At 26.4% G+C, this 27728-nt stretch overlaps 3 protein-coding genes across 3 annotated transcripts; 2 read left to right on the top strand and 1 right to left on the bottom strand.

The window, feature by feature from the left end:
• Positions 1 to 1660: 1660 nt before the first annotated feature.
• OCT59_021318 (uncharacterized protein) lies at positions 1661 to 14326 on the top strand (the record flags this gene model as incomplete). Its single annotated transcript, XM_066149795.1, has 15 exons — positions 1661 to 2131; positions 2396 to 2563; positions 2647 to 2718; positions 2896 to 3455; positions 3533 to 5185; positions 5263 to 7201; positions 7302 to 8460; positions 8536 to 8662; positions 8733 to 9264; positions 9355 to 9409; positions 9502 to 9607; positions 9697 to 10336; positions 10417 to 10853; positions 10919 to 14159; positions 14240 to 14326. 15 exons carry the CDS (start codon positions 1661 to 1663, stop codon positions 14324 to 14326), a joined length of 11247 nt encoding a protein of 3748 aa, XP_065990665.1.
• A 2895-nt stretch (positions 14327 to 17221) lies between these two features.
• OCT59_021317 (uncharacterized protein) lies at positions 17222 to 18703 on the bottom strand (the record flags this gene model as incomplete). Its single annotated transcript, XM_066149794.1, has 2 exons — positions 18429 to 18703; positions 17222 to 18347 (listed from the first exon to the last, which is right to left on the bottom strand). Exons 1-2 carry the CDS (start codon positions 18683 to 18685, stop codon positions 17222 to 17224), a joined length of 1383 nt encoding a protein of 460 aa, XP_065990664.1. The 5' UTR covers positions 18686 to 18703.
• A 6711-nt stretch (positions 18704 to 25414) lies between these two features.
• On the top strand, positions 25415 to 25871 carry OCT59_021316 (uncharacterized protein; the record flags this gene model as incomplete). The annotated part of the gene is made up of 2 exons (XM_066149793.1): positions 25415 to 25671; positions 25748 to 25871. 2 exons carry the CDS (start codon positions 25415 to 25417, stop codon positions 25869 to 25871), a joined length of 381 nt encoding a protein of 126 aa, XP_065990663.1.
• Positions 25872 to 27728: the final 1857 nt, after the last annotated feature.

Raw genomic sequence — 27728 nt, 5'->3', positions numbered from 1 at the left:
ACGCTTATTTGCTCCTCCTCCTCATCATTTTTATTTACGAGAGTGTTTAGTATTTCTTCTAGTTGACGAGATTCATCCATAAAGGATATTTTGAAATCTGGACGGGCGGTTTTGCCGAAAATAATCCATGACAACATCCCATTTATACTATGAAAAATTATGGCGTTTTTGATTAGTGATTGATTGTGATTGATTTACGCTACGCGTGATTCGCGTTGGGTCATATGATAGATATAAACATTATTTACTCATTGAATTTTTTGATCCGATTTTATTAGTCAGATGATTCTAACAAACTTACTTATGCCAACTCATATAAAATTAGTGATGCTGACGATGCTGACTTAACTGAAACTAAATGTTAAAATTGATTTTACATTTATTGTTTTAGTTTTAGCTAGTTGTTACAATAGTTAAAAGTTGTAATAAAGTTTAAATGATAATCTATGTTTAAAGTTAAAATTCGTATGATAGCAAAGTTGTTTTCATTAATAAAACGCAGAAAGTTTCAAATGAAAAGTCTCTTTGTAATTTTCTTTATTGTTAAATTTATCATTACTGTTAAAACCTATCTGCTAAATCGGCAGTCGGAATTACTACATTCAGTTGACATTAACAAATGTTCCGGAAGCTGAATTTTTGTATAAGTGTGTATAAGGAGTGCTTTTACCACTAAAAAAAGTTGTCTTTTAGCAGAATGAAAACAGATGGGTTATATGGATATGCAAATATCCCAGGTTACGCTGGTTACGCTGGAAAAAAGCTATTTAAATCATAATTGACATATTCGTAATATCAGCCTATGTTCCGATAAAATCGAAAATTTCAAGTTAACTTTTAGTGTATATAATGTAACACAAAATTCTTGAACCCCTTTACGAGCATATTTAAAAAAGCTTGATATCCGAGTTAAAACACTTCTGAAAATTAGCGCTACTAAAATAAACAGAAATTTAGCATTTTCAAACATAGCAAGCTTTATACTATGAAAATAGATTGTTTTTCAAAAAATAATAAAACTTAATATTTTGGTGGGTGGCAATAAGTTTATAGAGAATATAAGCACCTATAGTGTAAATATTATCTTTTAAGGAACAATATGTTTACATCATATTTATAATTTAACTGAAAGATCTTTTAATTAAGTGAAATATTGTATAAAGTTTTTTTTGTTTAAGATATAGTAAATTTAAAAATTCTTTTCAAATATAAAAAAGAGAGAAATTAAAAAACTCAATCCGAATCAAATTTCTCTTTTTGTTATAAACAAAATTTCTAAATATCCTTAGTTTATTTACTTCAAAAAAAATCTTTCATTATTGATTAAATCCAATATATAATTGCCTATCACAATCAAACTTTTCAAACGTTTTAATGTAGATTCCTGATTGTCACTCCGATCGTTGTGGGCCGAAATTATGATAAATTCAAAAAAGGTAATAGTTTTCCACCAGGAATTATCTATAAAAGGAAAGATTTTCATGATTAATTGACTTTCACAGCCTTTTAACTTTTTAGGAAGCTTGACGCCAATGTATTACTGTTACTGTATTACTTAAAGTGCTGCCATTTATTAACTCTAATTTTTAGTTCATTAGTTGTGCAACGAAATAGTAAAAATTTTTTTTTTTATATTTTTCCCATAGGAAAAGATAATCCCATGGAAAGTAAAATATTTACATTTCACATCCATTTACCGGAAGGAATAGAAAAAGTCGGGCAACCCATAGTTCTCGGCAATAGAAAAGAACTAGGTTATTGGGAAAACCCTATCGTAAAACTTCGTCAACCATTCCTCGAAAGTCCAACTTATTGGCAATCTGAACCGATAACCATTTCCTTGTCCAATTTATTAGAAAAAGATGATATTATGTATAGATTTGCTATTCACGTACCAAAGAAAAGTGAAAAATTCATATTTGAAGGAAATGACGATAAAGATAATCGTATATTGGATATTGAAAGAAATAATCAATTTGCCATATGGAAAAATAACGTTATATATCTCAATGACATTCAAGATTATGCATTTGTAGATTATATTTTTAATTCTATTGGATCTTACAACCTTAAAGACAAAGTTACTGAATATCAATATTTATTATCTCTTCATAATGAGCTTACAGTTAACGTATCAAATATCGAATTCATCAACAACCATATTGATGATAAATTGAGAGAAAAACGTCTTTTTTTATGCCTTCTTCTAGGGTATCATATTTCAAGACAGGATTCGAATTATGAATTACCAAAATTCTTTCTATCTGAATTATTGCTTGATGCACTTGACAACTATAATCAGGAAAAATTTTCAGATGTAAAGGTTCAAATGCATATTGCGTTTACAACTTTAATTCAACATAACGCCTTTCAATATCAATTTAATTGGCTTAAGAAATTTGCAATAGCGGCGGACGTTGATCCTGGATATACCTTTGTCAATCGTTTAAAAGCACTAAAGTATCATGACGATGATTTATTGGCGACATTTATAAAGGAGGCGGAAATGATCAGTCCTTATATTAAGAATATTGAATTTGATATTTACATTAATCTTGCGAAGGTAAAGATATTAACTATTTATTATTACTATTATTTGTTGTAATCAGAGTCCGTCTTTTCATTCATAATTTTTCTTTTTGATAGTGGTTAATCCAATTATGCCATAATAATGACTCACTTTTCAAATTATGGAACGATATACTTTTCCATAATAGCGTAATTGATGAGAGCATTCTCAATTCCTTAATTGATCAAATTCAAAAGAATATTTCTTATGATAATGCTGTTAATTTAGAAAATCATTTTAAAAGGGTTCCAATAAATCTCCAGGGTAATGTTACTGAAGTTTTTCGAAATCATTCTTTATTTTTACTTAAAAGTCCACTTGCTAAGTGGACGGATCCGAATATTAATGCCATAAGAATGCTTATTCAAAATGATAGTTTAAATTGGAACAGAGAAGATATCATACAATTATTGGAACTTGTGTCTCAATCCTGTAATTTAGAACTATTAACTTTATTTCCTGAAATTTTGGACAACTGGTTTCGTAGGGATTTTTCAGATACAAAAGAAAAAAAGATGCCAAACATTTCTAAAAATTGGTTCATATTTCTTTTAAACAAATTAGATAGTAATAATACCAATAAAAGTATATTTATATTTTCGGTATTTCAACATTTAGAACGTATGCATCCTTTGCTTGGTCACCGGAAAAATATTTGGGAGAACTTAACAATAATTACTTTAGATAGGGTAAAGGGATGTTCAGAATCTCAGATAATTGGTGCAATAAAATTTATAGCCCAGATAAAAGAACAAAAAGTAAAAGAATTATTTTTGGAGCTTGTTAAAGAAACATTGAATAAAGTTATTCAAGAAATTGAACCGTTGATTAATAGAATATTCTTGATTTGCAATTGTGAAGAAAAAACGCTAGAGATTCCAAATGCGTAAGTATTTAGCTCATTTTACTATCCTTATTTGTGATTATATATTTTTTTTTATTAACGTGAAACAAAATATTTAGGATGTGTGAAGATATTTTGTGCTATATCATGACTAGACTACAACATTATTTATCCGATCAGTATATAAATATCATGAATTCTAGAAAGTTATGGGTTATTATATTAAATGCAACCGGGAACATTGAAAAACTCCGTGCAAACGCTTATATTCAACGTATTAAAACATCTATCACTGAACTTAACAGATTACTTTTAGAAAAAAGGATAAATATGAGATTATTACAATTACTATTGGAATACTCTGACGAGCAAATATTTCAATATTTTGAAGAAACTATAGGTAAAAACAAATCTATGGATGACGTGATAATCTCTCAAGAAGAAATTGCGGAACTTAGAAAATATTTTCAACTTGAAATCGAGATGTTCATCAAATTTCTTGACAAATTTTGTTCAAGTGCTCAAGTAATAGATAGAAATGATTTTATTCGAAATATGCAAAATTCAGAATTAAAACAATTAATGGTATCAAATTATTGGAAGAATATGTTTGACAATGTAAGACGTTGTTACAAATATTATCAATCTCAAGTTTTTCAAAATGTCTTTGAGACTTGCATCCGAGAAGATACTGGTGCAATAAAAGTAGAATACATATCGCAAAGATTAATACCAGTTGTTTTTGAAAGATATGATACTATTTGTAAACAATTGAAGGAATGGGAAAAACTTAAATGCTCTGATACGTCTTTGTTTTGGAACAACATCACGGATGTTAACGCAGAACTCGATTTAATAGGTTATAAAAATAAAAATCAGCAATTTGTACAAGCCCTTAATAATTTATTAAGAATTCCCCATTGGATTGAACAATTGATAAATTTAGAAAATGTAGTAAAAAATTTTGGAGTATTGCATAATGAAGATGATTGGCTATCAAAATCAATTCGTATTTTGAAAGATGATACAATGAAACTTGGGCAAATGTGTAATTTTTTTGATTACCTTAATAGAAATCTATCTGATGTTAATCAAGATTGCTGGAAATTGGTTAAAGAGTTGTCGAATGCTGACGAATTAGTGTGTTTTTTAAAGAAAAATTTAGAATTTGATACCAGAAATTTAATTAATTGTGAATATTATTCAGATGAAGAAACTAGAATTTCATCACTTATTCAAATTAAGCAATGTTTATTTTCTCTTATGAATAAAAATATAGAATCTATTGCTGGTTTGTTGAAGGAATTACTAATTGTTATAAGAAAGAATCATAATATAGGAGAAAAGATCGCATTATGTAAAAGTAGCCAAAATCCTGGAAAGGTTACTAAGGAAAAAATTAAAAATGCTGTACATAATGGAACTTTTGTATTTGTATATGATCAAATAGAAGACAAGTGCTTATTTTCTTTACAGTGTCCTAAATTCAATGAGATGTGCAATTTTAATGAGATTTTGAATTTGCGTGAACGAGCTCTTTTTATTACAAACAAAAATAATATAACTATGATGAATGATAATGATGCTGAAACGTCCAAATATGCAATGAAACAGTTTATTATTCAAGTTGATATTGCACGAGAAATAGTTAGCATTGTTTCTATGTTAATGCAAACGGGACATTTTGACTATAGAAAGTTTGAAAAGAAATTACAGGGAACAGACAATATGAATGATTATCTTAAATTTTTAAAGGAGGAACTTAAGAAATGGTAAATGTTTTATTTGAATTGAATTTTTTTTATTTTTATCATAAAATAAATTAATAAGTTTAATTAAAAAATTATAGGCAATCAATGATAGATCATGCGCATAAAAAATGTTACTATTTAACATTCTTATCAGCTCGTCATGTTTTGGCGTTATATGATTATTTTGTATCAGAAGTTTCGGATAGAGAAAATGAAGAAGAATGTAAAGCATTAATTAGATTTGTAAATAGCAAAGCCCAATTATCACCATCTCATAGAGATGTACAAAGAATTTTACGTGAATCTAAAGATTATTTTGAAATCCTTTGTGAAATCGGAAATGAATTAGAAAGAATTTTCAGAAATATTCCAAAGCGATCACGTAAATTTGATGCTGTTGAACAGCGTGTAATGCAAGATGTCGTTACAAAAAATAAATTATTTATTGCTACTTGTAATGATAAATCACGAGTTCCAAACATTATTATGTCATTATATGCTAATCACGGATATTACCCCGAATCATGGCAGCTTTTGATATGTACTTCTTTAACTACTATAGAAGAACTTACAATTTTCATAAAAAGAAGTTCCTTCGCATCAAATAATGGATATGGAGGTCAATTATTTTGTATTGCAAATGTAGAAGTGTTAAATTTAAATTCACAACGTAATTTAGTTAATCAAATTAGGTCAATGCAAAGTCAAAAGAAGGAATATCGTTTGGCGCTAATTTATTACAAAAATGAAAATGAAATGTGTCATTATATTTTAGATCAATTATCTTCAAATATGCATGCAACTAATGGTTTAAATGACAAAATTATGAATCAAATTTATAAAGAACTGTGTCAGAATGTTATACGTGTTTCATCTGACTTATCTGGGCAAGGAAAAACTAAATGGATCAAGGAGGATAGTTCTATTAAAAAGAAAATTCCACGTAATTTTTTAATAAGTGATAGTATGGAATTCAGGTTGCTTGTACGGAAATTCAAAAATTTTAAACTTCAACCCGTAGAAAGCTTACATATCAACATAGTGTCGGTGGACTATCCTGAGGATGTTAACATGTTCTTGTTTGAGTTATTAACTTTGGGCATGGTTTTTACCGATGTTGACATAGCTTGCTTACCTTTATCTGATACACCTATACATATATTTATCGAAATATCCTCAAATACAAAACAGGATTTACTTAATTCTCTTCCTATGACAAGATATTTATCGTTCAATCATTTAACCTGGAATATCAAAAATTTGATAGTTTCACAAGAAATTTATAGTCCAATCCAAATTACTTGTAATTATTTGGATTTATTAGATCGTAACGAAATTGATTCAAAAGAAATCTTTTTTCAACCAGATAAAGAAATAAAACCAGCGGCACGATGTCAATATCTTATTGCAAAATATCTTTTTAATAACAATGCTGAAGATATTTCTTCATTTCGATTTGTTGAAATGTTTGTCAATGTCCTTGCGGATCAATTAGTACGATTATCATCAAGTAAACTCCTTACCATTAATAATCTAGAATTAATTGTTAAAGCGACTATTAAAACTACAATATTAAGGACTTTAATAAATGTCTCAAAAGATTTTGCAATCAGATCTTTTAAGATAAAAGAATCACAACTAGAATCTGAGACTTATGCAAATGGCGAAAATGAATATCTTAGTACAATTGTTCAATGGGATGATTCAAATCATCCTATTTTATTTTTCAATTCCAATACTTCAGATATAATGTCAATTTTATATCGTGACAGAACAAAGGTTCATGATGACATTAAAAATTTACTAAAAAGTCAAGTAATTGGAGACCAAACCAATTGGGAATTAGATGATTATAATTTAATGTCTCAAAATGCCCTTTTCGCAAAGTTAGAATCTATGACACGAAATTCAGCAGAAAAATTAAACCTTCCTGAATATGCTTTATCTTGTGATAATTTAATAAAAATGATCTTAATGCTTTTAAGAGAGCGTGCAAACATTCCAGTAGTAGTTTGTGGTGAAGCAGGATGCGGAAAAGTACTTTTTTTTTTTATTCTGTTGTTATGGCTTATAGGATGCGATTTTTTAACTACTTGTTATTTTTTTGTTTGTTCAATTTTATTTATTTCTTCCTTAGACAAGTTTAATTGCATATCTAGCTATGGTAGTTGAAGTTCCATTTCAAATTCTTAATCTTCATGCTGGAATTGATGGACGGGCTATTACAATCTTTATGGATAATGCCTTGAAAATAGCAGAAAATAGTAAAGTGTGGATATTATTTGACGAAATCAACACGTGTAATTATATAGGTTTACTTGCAGATTTAATATCTAGCAGAGTTTATAAGGGAAAACCTATACATCAAAATATTCGGCTATTTGCTACTTGTAATCCATACCGTTTTCGCAAAAGGATGCAAAACGAAGCTTGTTTGACAAATAAAAAGTTAGAAGAACAAAGTAATCTTATTTATCAAGTAAAACCACTTCCCAGTCAAGTTTTAGATTATGTATGGGACTATGATGTTTTAAAACCAGATGATGAATTGAAATATATTGAAATAATGGTTAAAGATTTAAAAAGTTTAGGACATCCCGTATTTGTTGAACTCTTGTTTGCTTCTCAAAAATTTATTCGAAAAGTTGAAGAACCATACAGTGTTAGCTTACGCGATGTTAAACGAGCTATAACATTGGTGAAGTTCTTTTATAATTCTCTTATAAAACGTCCAGCTTACAAGAAGGAACATAAATATCCACCATCTGGAAATCCGACTAAACTGACCAGAACTTATGTTTTAGCACTTAGTCTTTGTTATCATTCTCGAATATATGACGAAAATTCACGTAAACAATATCGTCGTAAAATGGGACAAATATTACAAAATCACAAAGTTTATATAGGAGAACACATGTTTGCTAAAATTATACGCGAAGAACAGGAGGATTATATTAATAGAATGCAATGTCCACCTAATACAGCTAACAATGAAGCCTTATTAGAGAATGTTTTGGTTATGATTGTATGCATTTTGACACGCACCCCCTTGTTCCTTATAGGGGTTCCGGGCTCTTCGAAATCTTTGGCAATTCGTCTTATAAATTCGAATTTACGTGGATCTGATTCAAATGATAAATATTTTAGAAAGCTACCCCAGATTTATTTAATTCCACATCAAGGATCGTCATCTTCAACTTCTGACTGTATAATAAAGGTTTTTGATAAGGCAAATAAATATCAAGAAACGACCTCCGAGCAATTTCCAGTTATTAGTGTTGTTTTACTTGATGATGGTGATTTTCACTTTCCTTATGATCTATTTTTTTTTAGTTGAAGTTAACCGAATTCATTCGTTGTGATTTTATTAGTTGGTACGAGTCCTCATTCTCTGCTTGAGCCAAGCTATCCGGCCACAGGACCAACTGTTTCGGTGATAGGAATATCTAATTGGCGTCCAGATAATAGTATGAGTAGCCGCGCATTACTTGTTCAGAGGTATTATATCATGTAAAAATTTTGCTAAATTTTCTTATATACCGTAAATGAATATATCTCTTTTTTATAGGCCACAATTTAGTTTAGATGATTTAGTTGACACCGCTGAATGCTTATTGAAAACAGGGGTTATTGGACATGGACAAAAAGGCGCTTTAGAACCTTTAGCTAAAGCATATATGGATTATGAAAAAAATGGTCAAGCTTTGCCTAACTTTCATGGTCTTCGTGACTATTACGCATTGGTCAAACGGCTTTCATTAGATGAAATGACCCCAGAGAATATTCAAATGGCATTGGATCGCAGTTTTGGGGGAACAGAAAATGATAAATTGTACGAAAAATATTTTGGAAACGTACTCAAGACATTTAATAATCATAAACCATGGTTATATAAACCAACTCCTGTTGAAAAATTGATCGATGCAAATTTAGATGATCCTGATGCACGTCATTTAATGATTATCAGTAAAAGTAACTCGATAGTAGATTTATTAACTTATCAGTTTAAACGAAGAGATTTGGATCCCATTGTAATTTTAGGATCACAGTTTCCTGATGACCAGGATGATTATTCTTACAGTGTTTTAAGTAGAATCATGGTAAAAAAAAAATCAACTGAGAGAAATTTATTTGTTCAATCTATTTATTGCCACGTTTTTACTGATATATTTATTTACTTTTATATCCAGATGTGTGTTGAGATAGGAAAACCATTAATTCTAACAGACTTGGAAATAATTTATAGTAATTTCTTAATTTTATTAGCATTCAATTATGCAATTTCCAGCATGAAATTCTTCAATTAAAGAAATAAAATTTTATTTTTTGCATAATAGGGAGTCTTTACGATTTATGGAATCAAAATTATATTGTACTGGGTGACAAGGAAAATCCAAAATACTTTACACGAGTTGCACTTGGAGCTCACGCCAATCCTATGCTGTAAGTTGTCTATTTACGTATAAATTAATTAAGAGTTTGATAATGTTTTCGAATTAAGATTAAATAATATTTTAATTAATATCTGTCAGTAATGTTTCACCGAATTTCAAATGTATTCTTGTCATGGATGAAAAGAACTTGCCTTCAGCTGATCCTCCACTACTTAGTCGATTTGAAAAACAAAAAATGTCGATTAGTGACATACTTGATGATAGACAAAAAGACCTTGTGCAACATTTAGACAGTTGGGTAAAACAAATGACAACTTTGGTTGGAGTTAATCAAGTAACCCTACGTAATAAACTCACCCAGAAGGATCTATTCATTGGGTTCGATAAGGATGAAACCTTACTAAGTTTAGTTATCGATATTACAAAGAATAATCCTGAAGCCGATGATGATGAGATTTTAGAAAAATGCAAGGAATGTTTAATTGCAATAGCATCTTCTGATGGGGCCATAAGAGCTGAACGATCAGCTTTACAACGAGATGAAATTAATCGGTGGAAACATGTTTATTTCCATCAACAGCATCATGATAGTCTTTATGATTATTTTCTCGCGTTATTCAGTCAAGAAAAATCATTGGCAGCATCAAATGAAAATTTAGTAATTATTAACACATTCTCAAATATTAATATGGATGTCAAATCTTGTTTACAAGGACTTGTAAAATGTCAAGTAAATAGATTGTCAACTTTCAGAACTGAAATTCAATTCTCAAACTGGGTAAATATAACTTTATATTTATTTATTCATTTATTTATTTTAATTTATAAAATTTTGATCTAATCTGAATACAATTGTAGGTAAAACATTTTTGGTTAGAATCAACCGACCATTTGTTAATTCTTCAATATGATATTACTTGTATTTGTATGATTAAGTTGGCTAAATTTATTATTGAACAATTCCGAAATGAATTTATTTCAAAGAAAAGTCAAATGGAACACTCTATTCCTATGAAATATTCGTGCATTATATTTCATATTAACCGAGAACATCAAAGTTCAACTTCAACACCCTTTAATTTCATGTGTGGCTGGAAACAGATTACGATTGAATCCTTAGACCAAAAGATACAATTACGTAATTTATTGGATTGTTCTTTACATGATATAATAAATTCAGAAATTTTTAAGAAAATAATCAATTCTACTAAGCCATTTGAAAAACTCTTTAAAGATGAATTATTGTGGTTCTTTTCATGTATAGAATATCGACCCTTTAATGAAAGTTACAGCAGGTATGAAATTTTTTTAAATGTTAATTTGATAGATAAAATATTAAAATATACTTTTTATTTGATAGGATGTTATACAAAGAAATATTGAGCGACACCAATTTTATTCAATGTATAAAAACAAAAACTTTCAAATGGATTTTTCTAAATTGTGAAGATTGGCAATTTGAAACAGCTTATAACAAAGATTATTTAAACCAGTTTGGATCCTTTTCGTTAGCATTGCAGAATTATGTAAAGACAACTATTAAACAAACGATAGCAAAAATCTTATACTCACTTGAAAAGTTATCAGCAACAGCAACATTTTTCACTATTAAAAATAATGAAGAATCTGAAATGAAATTAGAGTTGTGTGATTTATGGAAAAAAATGTTAATGGACGATACAATAATCAATATAAATAATTTATCAAAAGCAGAACCTTCGAAATATATAATGCCATGTGCAACAGTTAATGAACTAGGATTTCCATTTTCATATTATATTATGAATCAAATTAATTATTATGAAGATTATTATGAAGAAGAATTATATATATTGAGTCAAGACCCGGAAAATATTAATAACAACACTAAAAAATTACATGAAGAATTAATTGAAGAACATATTGAAGATTTCAAGAATAATTTACGTAATATATTTTCTGTCAACCCAATTTTTGAAAACTTGGAAAGATATTCAGAATTATATTATAATGATTTTATTAAGATTATATTATCAACTTACTCTACTACTAGAAAACTAAAGAGTAAAAAAGAATTAGATTTCATTTTAAGGAATTTAGTTGGAGACAAAATAGTCAATGATCCATTTCTCCTTCATCTTTATTGGTGGAAATATAGAGATAATATTTTAACACAATTACAATTGGTTGAAAATTTTCCGTCTATTATTACGAAAATACAAGAAGAATTTATTGTGTATGGCACACTTGATCAATATCTTTTTAAAGAATCAATTGGTTTTATATTACAAAAAATTTGCAACAATGATGATGAATGGGAACATAAGATGAGTATTATTCTATCGTTAAGCAATAAAATCAATACCACAAAAAATTCGGCAATCCTTTCTTTATTGCTTATATGTAGTGATCTATTTAAAATCAATACTATTCCGTTAGAAAAAATCAAAGAGGTGATTAATTTAGGAAAAACTGCCAAAAAACAAGAACTTATTAACGTTGATATTATTGAGTTTATATTTGATGATTTAGATTATAATAATAATTCAACTCATATTAGATCTTTTATTATGAGAATTCTTGACCTTATTCCTATAGAATCTGAAATACGACTGATTATTTACAAAAATATACTTAATCGAAAACCATTTCAATTAATTAATGTAATAATTGAAAAAATATTTATCACTGAAAATCAACACAATGATAAAATCTTTTTCACCCTGATTAAAAACCCTGAAGCAGCTTTACAACTTTCAAATCGATTAATTATGATTAATAAAAATCTCAAAATTAAAGATTCTGAAAATAGTATGGCGGAACTTTGCTGTGAAATTATTCAAAATATTTTTACTGAATTTGATTTAAAAGAATTGTCACCTTATTTCAAATTTTCAATTGAAACTTTTACTAAACAAGGAGATTTTCCATTGCAACAAATAGCTTCAGTAGCTCTCCTAAAAGAATTTATATTTAAGTTCTGGGACAATTATGTAAAAGAGGATAATTCTTTATCCAGATCACTAGTTAAAGAGATTAATGAATGCGTTATTATTGATCATTCGTTTATTCAATCTCTCAGATCATATTTTTTACTTGAATTACGCTTGCAACAAGAAGATATAAACCAACTTCAGAAATTAAAGGAAGATTTTCCATGGATTGAAAATGAAAATGAAATTAATTTTCTTCCGAAATTTTGGACTTCAATTAAACAAGTGAATTTTGGAGATTTCAGTACTTTTTATAATAGTGATTTTAATAAAAATTCGGATGATTATCCCTTTATATCTGCGTATATTAGTAATTATAATAAGTTAAAGCTTATAAAACACCTATATCCAATCGTTAGATTTGTAAAGATTATAAATTCCAAACTTGAATATGTTTTAACCAGAAAATCAGCTCAAACTATAACGTTTAAGGAATACATCGAAAAGGAATCAATGGATGATATTAATAATGGAAATTATTTAAAATCTTTATTTGAAGACTTTGCCTTGAGTTGGAACTCTGTTATCACTAATATTAATCAAAATCAACCGGAGGAATTGTACATGGATCTCGAACGTCCTGTTATTTTTAGTTTAATTGAGCGAAAGGAAGGAGGAAATTATTTATGCAAAATTTTGGAATGGTTAATCAAATTTCATAATGAGTTTTTGGATAATGCTCTCGCTATTCCAATTGGAAAATGTAAAAATCTTAAATTTTTAGAAGATTCACCTTATTATATCAAATCCATTAAATTGTCTCAAATGCAAGATACTAACTTTATAAATGAGGATAATAAGAAGATTTTAAATTATAGCCAAAGAAAAGATGAGAAAAATTTTATTTTTGATTTACAACAAATTGAAATGATACTTGTTAAAGAATTAGTTTATGATAAAGTTTATATTGAAAAGGAAGATACTGGATTTTATTTGAAAGATTTTACATTTAAACATGAAATATTTTATAATTCTATAAGAATTATTTCCGATATTAAAAATATATTACCACAAGAACCTATCCCAATTGATAAAATGTTATTAATTTTAGCAATTTTTCAACCATCAAATTCTTTAATTTTAGAGAATTCATTAAATTCAATCAATTTGCATGAATTATTGTTTCTTTTTGAAAAAATTCTTTGTCTAATCAAAGAATTATCAATTAAGAATAATAATATACTCATTATTGATTTTATTAATCAATGGCTTAAATTAGCAAGATATAATATAACATTCATTGATATCTTGAAAGAATTTCCCTTAAAATATGTTATAGCAATATATGAGTTAATAGAAGAACAAGTTACTAATTCTACAATTCATACTATTGATGATAAATTTAAAGTTCCATTGACTCAACAAATTAAGGATTCAATTAATAATTTTATAAATCATCAACTTGTTTCTCCTAAAGCATTTGCTCTTGCCTTAAAGAGATTTATTAATAGATTCTTATTAATCGATACTAATATAGAAAATTTAAATTTAAGAATATATTTCTTGGATTTTACTTTAGAGTTATGGACAAGTGATATTAATAAAGAGATTATTAGAGTATCATTTCCTACTAACTTATTAGTATCACATGCTTATAATTGTTATGTCTTTATTGTTGAAGAAATTGAGGTATTTTATTCGTATTAAGTTTTTTAATTTGCTAAAATTTCTAAAGTACTTTATATTAATTTGTTGATTTTTACAAACAGAAAACCAAGAAAGAAAACATTTCTACTACACCTTCAACTACTGGAACTAGAAAAAAATTAAAAAATCTAAAAAGATTTGATTTTTAAATATATATCAGACCTGTAGTAAAATAAATGTAAAACATTCATGAATATTTCCAATAAATTATTCAAATATTTTCAGGAAATTTTGAAAAGTTCACTTGTTCGTATATCTTTATGTCGTAATGACGTAATCCGTGATTATTTATGCCAAATATACAAAAATTACACAAAGAAAGTAAATATTTTTTTTTATTATGCCGTAGATAATTTGTAATCCGTAAATCTATAATGCTGATCTTGATGTTTTGATATTTAAATGGCAAAATCCATATTTTGTAATGCCGTAATTTCGATTCAGCAATTCCGACAGTACCTATAGTTTTAATGTCCTCATTATTTTATGTACACCAGCAATAAGATATCTGTTTGTAAACGTACGTTTCCAAGATTGTGGATTACATTATCCTAAAACTTTCGTTAAATAGTCTTTGGATTATTGGAAAATTCTGCAGTAATGCATCCCATCTTTATTGAATATATTGTTAATAATTAATATAATAAGAGTAAATACAATGAATGAACAATAGATGAAATCTTGTAAATATAATAGTGTAATGTAAATACTAAATATAAAAAACGATAATTGTAAACTAACGAATGAGATAAAATATAAATAAGTAAAATTAACTAATAAAATAATAGGTAATAGTTAAGATCTTAAGGGGGGAAATTTTAATATAAAATTTTACAAAATATTACATAATTGAATATCAGAAATTTTGAAGTTGGGTATAATACTAATAATACCATTAATTCAAATTGCACAAAATTTATACACTACAATTCAGATACCTTTCGTTAAATTGTCATTTTGATGACACACCAGTTGCTTTTTTTACACATTGGAAAACCCATTCATAGGAATGTTGTGTTTCATCACCAACAATTGCTTGTGCTACAATTCGTGTCTTTAAATTATTGTCTGAAGTAACAAAGTAAGATAATTGGTGATTATACCGGTTGGTTTTGTAAGTATTATCATGAATTATCACGTCATGATACAAAATCTGTTGCTCAGGACTCATCCAAAAAAGATGGGTTAATGAAGAAGTAATTGGATCAGATTTCATTGAAATTATCCATCATGGATCCTCAGTTTTTTTATCATTAAGCCTTTTTAATAACATTCCTGCATCTTCTTTATCTGGTGTTGATTTATTGATGGCATCGTATAGATCCGGTCGGTATATTCTCGTCTTAAGTTTTTCTCACATAATCCGATATTGTTGTATTTACTTTAGCAATAACCGACAGTTAAAAATCGAATTTCTTCAAGAAACTCTTCTGGTAATTTTCGTAATGTTGGAACAAATTCAAATTGACTTGCTGATGGATGACATTCATGTCCAATATGTTGGTCATTGAATTTTGTGACTTCAAGATAACCCTTGCTCTTCTTAACCCATATATTAACTTCCATGGACATTCTACTCACAAGATGATACACTTGTTACTACATGATCCAAACTTTAAATGTTTTAAAGCTTTGAGATGTCACTCTTGTCGGTATTTTCCACTTCTATTATGTTTCGTTGCATACATCATCGGATATACTATTCAAGAAAAAAAAAATCTCACATGTCTTGTTTTTTTCATTTAGACAATGTTATGAAAAAGGCAAATTTATTACTCGCCTGTCGGTATCAGAAAAATCTTCTGAACTATCGTACGCCAATAAAGTCTCGATCTCTGACTGCATTTTGAATAGTTTCTTTCATATTTTGGTATAAATCGTAGTATTTTGAAGGGTGCTTAATTGTATTTTATTTAATGAAAATAAAACAAAAGGAATGATTCGAAAACTAGGATACACTATATTATAACGTTAAGCTCTATGGAAAAAAAGGCTTTCGTCAAGAAACCAGTGTATTATGAAATGTATGACAATCTTGTAATACGTATACGAATGATAATTGCGTGATAAAATGTATGATAAGACGTGATATTTACTTATTACATGTATTTACAAGTAATATACCGTAGAGCACCGACTAAACTACCCCAAATTTTGTAAGAAACCCGGGTATTTTATATAGTTAATTTTTTTTTTGAACTGGAAATAGCCAATTTTACATGTATTTATTGTATTTATCAAAATTTTATATTTATTTGTTTATAAATGAATTTTTTTTATTTAGATTTTTATATCTTTATCATTACAACCATTAAAATTCATCCCAAATCAAAAAAATACAAAGTGAAACGCGCTACAAATACTTTTTATACCGCGTAAGTATATTTGATCAACATGTCGCATCTCAATACAAGATACCCCCTCGATACAAAATACCCCTACCCGGGTATTTTGCAAATACGAGGGTGGATTTGTAAAAAACATCTTGATATTAACAAATTTAAGAATTTATTACACGTGACATTTTGTATTACATCAATTTTACCATCGCAAACTACATATTGCCAAAATTTATCTTGTAAAAATCTTCATTGTACGAAAAACAGATTCGTTTTAATGAAAATTCGTCATATAAAGGGTTATTTTGTATATGCGAGTCATAAAAATAACCTCGTTAAACGATAAATAAAAATTAATTAAATTAATTAATGATATTCAATATGAAAAGAACTTTTTTCATATGTTAAAATCGGTACCATACTGAAGATTTGTTGTATTGTGAAATTCATTATATAAAAATTCGTCCTTTATTTAATATACTTTAAATGATTTTCACTAAACTATTTTATTTAATTGTAATTTTGGAACAGCAGTCATACCAACTTAGCTTTTATTTTAATTATGTATTAATTTATACAAAGATAAAAAAAAATATAAAACTAGCTCCCCAACTTATGCCAAAGACTATAGCAAGTAGCGAATTCAACCCTTTTATGTTCTTCATAAATGTTTTTCAAAGAGTAAGAATGATAGAGAAGTAAATTTCAATGACTATCAATTTGAAATACTTCACATTCTTTTACATCGAAATCATTTTCAATTTTTCTAATCGATTTTTCATAAGAGGATTTTATACAATAATTAATATCTGATAAGTCCCAGTCCCATATAATAAGATCTTTTTCACCAAATGATGGACCATAATAATGACTATTAAGTGTAGCCTGATTTTCGTATTTTACACGACTTAAAATATAATTTTCATTGGCAAAAGAAAAAATAAAACTATCTTTAGTAGTTTTATAGTGTCCATCAGATCCCCATTCAGCTGGATTATAACCTCCAAGAATTTCGTTACTATCTTTCACTTCAATAATTGTTACTGTGCGAGATTTATTATCACAAATTTCGTGAAATTTGTTTTGTGAATATCCATCACGGGATGCGCGAAATAATAATTTGAATTCATATGATGAAGCTAACTCATCTGTAATTTCTAATCCATTGATCCACTTTAAGATTAATTCAGCATGTTGAGATGTAATAATTTTTGAATCAACAGTTTTTGATTTGTCAATTGGCTTACTATCAGGATTTAAAAGAGTTAAAAAAGCTTTTAATAAATCCGTACATAATTTTTCAGGTAAAATTTCTCTATAAGGAAATACTTTGTCAACAAATTCTTTAGAAGTTAAATTATAAAAATTAATAAAAGGAATACATTGTTGTAAAGTATTCTTTAAAGTATTAAAATCATCTTTTGAAAAATTTGTGATTTCAGAAGGAAGTTCAGGATTTTGAGAAAGTCCCCATTTAAGTACATTTTCCCAAATTTGAATTTCACTTATTTGAAGATTATCATTTTGAATAATTGAGATCAAAAGTTTTTCTGGAATTGAAGAGAAATTTGGTGATTTGAATATCTTAATTGGTTCTTTAGATATTAAATTAATACAATATTTTTGAAGTTCTGAGAATGAATCATTTTCAAAACTTATTTGATAAACAAAATTAAAATTATTCTCCATCCAGTTTTCTTTATTTTTGATCAAAAAAAATTGTAAATATAAAACTAATTCTTGAAGACTAAGTTCACTAGCGGCAACTAGGACCTTAATTATATCCGAATTATCATAATCATTTAAAGAGAGTTTTCCACCATAAATATACCTAAAATAAATAAATATATATAATATATATTATTATTAATAAAATCAATAAAAAGAATAAACCTGAATATCATTTGTTTACCTTAAAATTATTTGAAAAATTTCTGGTGAAATATTTGGTAATTTGATATGTGCCAAAGTTCCATCATTTTTCTTTTCATTAGTTGACAAAATTCTACGCAAGTAAGGAGAACGATAATGTAAAATAACCATGTGAGCACGAAAGACTTTTACGTAAGGGTCATTACCAACTTCAATAGTAATATCATAATATTCTTCATCATTTAATATTTCAAGTAAATTTTGTGATAATTTTGGTAAAAGTTTATTATCCTCCATGTTTTATAATTTTGACGTTAAAAGAAGGGAAAGAAAAAGAATTAATTCAAATTTGTAAATGTTCGGCCTTATATATGATGATTTGTAATTGTACGACATTATTTTTAGTAAAATTTACGCCACGTACTATATTGATTGGCGTTGATCGTTAAGTATTTTGATAAGAAAAAATTTTTTAGTAGTAACTAGGCGTAACCTGTCGCGTTGCGCCAGGGACGATAAAGTAAGAGAGTAATAATAAATACACTTATATTTTATTTGCCATGCAGTGTGAATAGGTCTAGTTTTTTACTATTATTATGATGGGATTAGTAGGAAATAAATGAAATAAATGTAATAAATTACACAATTTATATGATTATACAAATAACAATGAGTTGTGTGCAAGTGTTATACAGTATATGAAATATTATTATTAAACGCAAATTTTATCACACGAAATAAATGTTGCGGTATTGTGAAATTTATGATTTTATTTATAAAACAATCTGTATAAGTAGTTTATTGTTGCATTGTTACAAAAAAAATTTCCTTTTTTTTTTATCTTAAAAAAATTCTATTGTAACATTAGAAAAATTACATCCTCTGTTGAAAAAAAATACATATATATTGTTTACCATATCTCAAAGAAATTCATTATAGCAATCTATTGTTGTAGAAAAAAAAAATATCTCACTAATTACTAAGTATATGAAAAAAAATCCCCCAAAAATCAATTATAACAATCTATTGTTACGAAAAAAAAAAATATTCCCCAGAAAAATTAATTATAACGATCTATTGTCATGAAAAAAAACAATTTCCCATAAAATTTACTATACCGATCTATTGTTACAAAAAATAAATTATTTGTCAGTCTATTATTGAGCCTAAAAAATAATTAGGGAAATTTATTATTATTTAATAATAATAATAAGAATCGGGAAAAAAGGCAATTACCGTGGTGCCGCAACGTCAATCCGATCACCGATCCAAATATAAATGGTTTAAGAATGTGGTTCGGGAAAAAATGATTCGATTTGAAAAAAAAAGCCCAACCGAAAAAATAAAAGGTGAAAAAAAAATTTCAGATTGGGAAATAAGTCAAAAGCTAACCCGAAAAAAGAAAAGTGAATAAAGAATTTTCGGATTGGAAAAAAAACCAATTCGAAAAAAGAAAAAGGTTATAAAGAATTCGAAAAAAAAATAACAATAAAAAAAAAATAAAAATAAAATTTGGGGAAATCGGTTTAAAAAAGGGAAATTTTCGAAAAAGAAGGAAATCCGTAAAAAAATAAGTACCGAAAAAATTTCTGAAAAAAAAGGACAATAATCCGGTCTAAAAAGACTGAAAAAAAAATTTTTTTTAAAAAAAATTAATAATATGGTCTAAAAAAAAGACCGAAAAAAAATAATAATATAAAAAAAATCGGTCTTAAAAGACCAAAACAATAGGATTATTTATAAAAGAAAAAAAAATTTCAGTTTGGGAAAAAAAACCAAACCTAAACGAAGAAAGAATGAAAAAAAACCAAAAAAATTCTCGGGTTTGAACCGAAAAAGAAAAAGGAAAAAAAAAACGAAATTTTTTAAAAAAAGGAAAAAAAAATGGAAAAGAAAAGGAAAAAGGTGGTTCGAAAGAGAAAAGAGGAAAGAACCGAAAGTAAAGGATCGATTCAAGAAAAAAAAGAGAAAATTAAAAGAAAAAGGGAACTGAAAGAATTCAAATCGGTTCGAAAGAAAAGGAAAATTTTAAAAATAGGTTTAAAAAAAAAATGAAAAAAATAAATCGGTAATCTAATAATCAAAAAAAAGATTAAAATTCCATTAACCGGAATTGGATTATTAGATATACATGACTTGCTGATCAAGCTATAAAGAAAATTCAAAATTAATTCATACAGGCTAATCTAAACATTACGGTTACACATTATATTTTTTTAGTTATATAGAACTAGCAGTCACCCGTTGCTTCGCACCGAGATTGTTTAAATAGAAAAATTTAGTATTATAATGCAATACTAAGATGGTTACAGTAGTTTTTTGTTTATAATTAAGAATTTAATATGATGGTAATAATTAGTTAACAAAATAATGTGTATTTACAATAATGTAGCTATTTATATTAATGATTTTACGTTTGAGTGTAGAATGAAATTCGGATTAATTAAGGAATTGTGAAAAAATAATTATCAATAAAAATTGATTTTTTAGAAGTATTTTCGAAAAAACTTTAAAATATTTATATGAAAATAATACAAATATTTTTTATTAATTAATTATAAAATATTTTATAATTATTTCTTATTATTTTATATTACGTCAATCTTAAACTTATAACAAACTAGGGAAAAATATTTGAACAATTAAATGTTATTAGAATTTGTTCATTTCATTTATTATTATTCTTTTGATACTCATTTTACTCGAATAAATTATTAATTTAACTAAACCATTTGAATTAAAATCTTTATTCAAAAAATCTGGTGATTATTCAGAGAATTCCGGATATGGATTTGGTTATAATAATCTAATTATTAAATCAGCATTAATTAATTATAAAATATTGTAAAAAATATCAATTTTTTTTTGATTTTTATGAATTTGAAAATCAAACTATTTATCCAGCGTTCAATTTAATTGAAAAAAAAAAAATTTTAATTATCTTTCTATCAACGTCGGTCAATTTTCCTACATGTTATATTGATTTTTTTTTAAAAAAAATAATAATTTTGTAAATATATTTAATATAATATTTTTTTTATTCTTTGAAAGAAGAAGAAAAAAAAATTAAAAAAAAATTGGGGGAAAGAAAAAGGAACTAGTTTAAAAAAGGGAAATTTCCGAAAAAAAAGGAATCCGAAAAAAAAAATAAGTACTGAAAAAAAATTCTGAAAAAAAAAGACAATAATTCGGTCCAAAAAGAGTGAAAAAAAAAATTTTTTTTAAAAAAAAATAACAATACGGTCTAAAAAAAAAGATCAATATAAAAAAAATCAATGGGATTATTTAAAAAATAATTTTTTAGTTTGGGGAAAAAACGGGAAATAAAAAATTTTCAGTTTGAAAAAAAAACTAAACCGAAAGAAAAGGGAGAAAAAATTTTTTTTCGGAAAAAAAAACCAAAAAAAGTTAAAAAAAAATCGGACAAAAAAAATTAATAATCTAAAAAAAAAAATTCCGATTAAGGTAAAATTTCATTAACTGAAATTGGATTAGTTGATTGGGAATGCACACGGATCATATAGTTTTTCATGTCGGCATGTCACGACTCACGATTGTCATGGATTTTAATTATATGGCATGGGATTTCAAGTTACACAATTCATATTATTTATGCGGAGACTAATAATCCAAACGTCAGATAAATTTTTTTATAGTTATATAGATAATCATTTTCCTGTAAAATTATTAATTATCAAGAGAACCACCTTTTTTAAACAGTTTGTATTTCGAAATCATTAATTAGCTATCACGTTTTTAGTTTTTCTACAATATAATTATATTAAAGAAGAATTTATTGAAATTCTTAAATTCGACATTAAAAAAATTTTAAAATATAATTTGTTCGTCGGTAACGATCATTCTTAATTAAATTCAGTTATTTATACGAAACAACAAGGAAGGACTGGGATGAAGGATAAAAGGAAGAATAATTTTGAATTATGTAACCTGATTATTTATTTCTTGACGGATTTAATTAGAAGGTTATAATGGTGACTTTTTGGGCCAATGAACAATTGAACTATTGGACTTTGATCAATCCAAATCCAAATTTTATTAGATAAATTGTCACTTTTATATTATTCTAAATAATCATCTATAACAATTTATTTCGAAGATTTAGAAGAATCAAAGATAATTAACGAATTATTTTTATTTACAAAAATTATTAAGCTTGAAAGTAAAATTGTTGGATTAATAATAGTAACTATTAATGAATTAATTCAAAAGTACTGGGACTATAAGAATCAAATTGGACTTGGAATGGACTATCTCCAATTAGTCCAAGTCCAATAGTCCAAATTTTTTCAATTGGACTCCCATAACTGGTTTAACTCAAGTGGTAAATGGAATTGTAAAATTCTCAAAAATAATTTTTAATTTAATGTAACAGATGATAAGAGGACAAATAAAAAAGATTTAAATTATAATTTGATCGTTTAAATAATTCAATATGTTGAGAACAAACGTTATTAGAGCATTCCCTATAAAAAAGAAACTTTCTATAATGTCCGGCAAGCGCCGGACGTACGTGACAACTTTTTTTTTAAGAAAAAAAAAATATTTTTTTGTGGACTATTTAAATTAACTGAGTTGTAAATATTTTTCTTGTAACAATTGATACGCAATACGAACTTTCCAAAAAAAAAGTTCATTAGTTAATAAAGATTAGATAAAATAATATTATTTAATTGTGATTACATGAATAGAAATGAGACAAAGAACACATATGCCTGTGAGGATTTTTCAAGAGTGGATTAACCGCTAAAGGAATGTGGCTTTGATATTCAAATGAAAATCATGACATCAGACTTAACGCCTTTTAGCAGATCATTTTCGTTTTAAATAATTGTACAAATCTAATCTCATCATCTGAAAATAATATTTAAAGCGGCAGTGTTCTCCTTCCTTCTACAAAAGGTAGATGTAAATAATGTGTGAGTAAAATTGGTCGTCGAATCACTTGAGATTTTGATAGGAGTTCTAACTTGCCCAATATTCTCCTATACGTAGACTATATTAAACTAATTAAAATTTATTTATTATTTATTATTAGGCTGCTATTGCTGTGGAAATACTGGAAAAACGCATGGAGATAGTTGTCACTGTATCGTGAGGTTTGGTGAAGGCGCCATAAGAAATAAAGAAGCTTGCGGAAATTGCGGAAAATGCTACGCTCATTGCAATTGTGGTAAGTAATAATTCTCATATTTCTCACATTTTATAAGTCACTGTTATTATCATCAAAATCTCAAAGTGATTCAATGACCTGAATTATGGCACATTTACATTTTTTAAAAAAAAACTATTATAACGTGTTACGGTAACGTAATTTTACTTTGACCTACTATTATCATCGTTGGAATGCAAAGTAATGTGAAACAGTGAGCTAATTTAGAATTTTAAAATACTTTTTTAAAGGTCTTTCTTATGTACATAGAATGAATTGAACCAATTTGTTGGTTTATAACGTTAATTAATGAAATTATTGGAACTTGTACACGCAATGTCAAAAAATATAGTAGAAGCGAATTTAAATAATATATAATAGTTTGTTAAAGTTCAGTCGTTTGGAATACTAAATTAATTAATAATTATTATTCCATATTAACTTGGTTATTAAGATCTTACGCCAAAATAAATATTGTCTGATTCAGTGATACTTTTTTTTATATAACAGATAGAAAAAATTTTATGAATAAAAACACATAATTAATATAAAATTTTCCCCATTGAATTTTTTAAAACCTTATAGGATTTATGAAATTTATAAATTATTGTAAATAAAGGAACATGATGATGCGTAAATCTATTAAAAAATAAAAATGATTGGATAAATTATTTTAGATTCTTTAAATAAGTTAATAATATCTTTAATTTTTTCACATTTAATATTACGGTTTTCAAATTAGTGGATACGAATAAAATAAAAAATGAAATTTTATAATCTCGTGCCTCGTGGAAATAAGAAAATTCTCTTATATATTTTTTTTTTTATTTTTTTTTTTGGACTGAGAAGGTACAATTACCACTACCACCTAGAAATCTAATTTTGAGATGAAAAACTCGTTTACTTTATTTAAATAAAGAATATTCACGTTACATAATATTTATGATCTTTCAAAAAAAAAATTACGAACTTGTCAAAGAATTGATTGGCTACTAAAAAAATCAATTTAAATAATTTTGATGTAAAATTATTTCAGATTTTTTTTCATTAATTCCGTATTGATTATTTTTGTTCAAAAAGATTTTACTCGATATTATCAAAAAATTTCTTTATTTATCGACACTGATTATGGGCAAAGGATGATAATACCAAATTTTATGTCATATTATTTCAATTTGTATTATTAGTAATACTATATTAACATTATAAAGCTTATTAGTTATTGCACTTAATCTCATAAATATCTTGTACATGCGACAATTATCTTTTTTATACTGTCTGTGATTTTCATTATTTAACGCAATAAACCAAAATTTATTTTGTCCATCACCTAGAATATCTTGTAATTAATTAACAATTACATATTATTTTCTTATTTTTATTATTATTATTTAAAAGTTCTTAGCTTCACTTCTTATTTCTTTATTTAACATATCATTCGAGGATTTAAAATTATTGTATTGTATCAGACAATGCAATTATTATTCATACTTTATAAATTACAAAAAATTATGAAGGGAAATAAAAAAAAATTGGCGTAACAATACGTTATACCGTGTGATAAACGATAAATGCTATTCGAGATTTTATCAAGCTCCGCTAATAAGTGGGCAAGAAATTTTTCATTCTAGCCTTCATTCCAATTTTATTTATACGCAACAACGACTCAACGAGATAATACAGTATATATATTCATTGTTGAATAGATTTTAACCATATTTATTTTAGTCCATAATTTAGTATATAAATGTTATGTTGCACACTTTCACAGAGTTACAATGGCAATTATATAAGGTCGAACATTTACGCATTTAGATTAATACCTTTCTTTTCGCTAACGTTAAAATTTATAAAAAATGGATAACAATAAACTTTTACCAAAATTATCACAAAATTTACTTGAAATTTTAAACGATGAAGAATATTATGATATTATTATTGAAGTTGGTAATGACCCTTACGTAAAAATCTTCCGTGCTCACATGATTATTTTATATTATCTTTCCCCTTACTTGCGAAAAATTCAATCAACGAATAAAAATAAAAGTGATGGAATTTTGTCTCATATTAAATTATCAACCATTTTACCAGAAATTTTTCAAATAATTTTAAGGTATTATAATTTTTTAAAAGACGGTTAAATAAATTTTATTTTAACAATAGTATTTAATTTAAGAAGATTTCTTTAGTATTTACAGGTATATATACGGTGAAAAACTTTCTTTGAATGAATATAATACTTTAAACCTAATTAAAGTTTTAGTAGTTGCTGCCAGCGTACTTAATCTTCAAGAATTAATCACATATCTATAATTCTATTTAATTCTATTTGATCGAAAATAAAACAAATTGGATGGAACAAAATTTTAATTTGATATATCAAACAAGATTCTTTCTTGGAACTTCAAAATTATTGTACTGATTTAATTTCTAAAGGACCAGATAAGATATTTAATTCTTTAAAATTTTCTTCAATCCTAGAAAAACTTTTAGTTACAATTATTCAAAGTGATAATCGTCAAATAAGTGAATTTCAAATTTGGGAATATGTTCTTAAATAGGACCTTACCCAAAATTCCGACCTTCCCTCTGACCCTATAAACTTTTCAAAAGATGATTTCAAAAGTTTAAAGAATACCTTACAATGATTTATCACATTTATTAATTTTACAATTTAACTTCTAAAGAATTTTTAGAATATATATTATTACCTTATGAAAAAATATTTCCCAAGGATTTATATAAAGATTTATTAAGAACTTTTTTTTAAGTCTTTTAGATCCTAATATCAAATCAGTTGATAAATCGGAATATGATAAAAAAAAATACGAAAACTATTGATTCAAAAATTAACATATTGAATTAATCTCAAAATGGATCGAATAGATTAGAAATCACGGATAAGTTGGCTTCCTCGTATGAATTTAAATTATCGTTATTATTTTGCGCATCTCGTGACGGACATACACGAGATAAATTTCATCAAATTTGCGATAATAAACATCGCACAGTAAAATGTGTTAAAGTGAAAGACTGACGAAATTCTTGGAGGTATAATCCAAATGTATGGAATCAGATGGTTGTTTAGGCACTATTAAAGATAGTTTTATATTTTCGTTTAACAATGATATTATATTTTAAGTCGTACAACGAATGGTCCATCATTTGGTGGTGGTGATCTTATTTTATGGGGTTACAATAATTGGAAAAAGTAAACATTTTGTGATAGTAAAAAAAAAATATTATGAAAAACCAATTAGAATTAATGAAGGCTTCTTTGATATAAAAGAATGTGAAGCGTTTCAAATTGTGTAGGGAAAATTAATAGCGATAAAGCTTAGAAAATTATGATATATATGTTATATCCTAATTATTCTAATCATTGATTATATATATATTTCAGTTATTTATTTATTAGAATAATCTTGTTAAATTAAAAAAAAATAGCTTTTAACAATAAACAATAAAAAAGATAAACTTACTTTTTCCTATTTACCAAAAAATCGTACTATTTAGAATTTAAATAAAGCTGAAAAAAAATAAATAATTAAATAAAATATATTCGGGAAAGTAAAATCGTCTGAAAACTTATTATTTTTATAGTAAGAAAAATTTTCTCCTTCTATTTCCTTTTTAATTTGCACAAAAATTCTCGTGATTGAATATTTTCGTTAATCTCATTCCAATTTTTTTGAATATTAAACAAACTAATGAATATCATTTAACGTAAAGGATAATCTTGAAATTTTTCTGTATGTTATTCTTTTCAATTTTAATTACAGTAATATGAATCGGTCATGAAAGATCAAATGAGTTTCAATTCCGTCCGATTAATAAAATCCGGAGGTCCAAAACATTTTTTTTCCATAGAGTTACGCTGATTATTAACTAAAATTTATCAATTATCATTGATGGAGTATTAGAGGAGATCGTTCAAGCACACTAGCAGCACCGACGGTTCATACTCTTTGTTCTAAAAATTATCTTAATAAATAAAAATTATTGTAAAACTAAAACAGGAATGACCGAAATTTGTCATCTTCTGCTTATATGACAAATACGAAAATTTTGCTGCCATTGATTTTCTCTTAGAAATTTCCAAAAATCTCATTTTCTCTAATATCAAATTCAAAAACAACTTCGTTAGAATAGACTTCCACGCCCAAGCAT

This window comes from Rhizophagus irregularis, chromosome 3, assembly GCF_026210795.1.
Source record: "Rhizophagus irregularis chromosome 3, complete sequence".
NCBI classification, from domain to species: Eukaryota; Fungi; Glomeromycota; class Glomeromycetes; order Glomerales; family Glomeraceae; genus Rhizophagus; species Rhizophagus irregularis.
The sequence above is the reverse complement of the archived record's forward strand: the minus strand, read 5'-3'. Positions and strand labels throughout refer to the sequence as shown.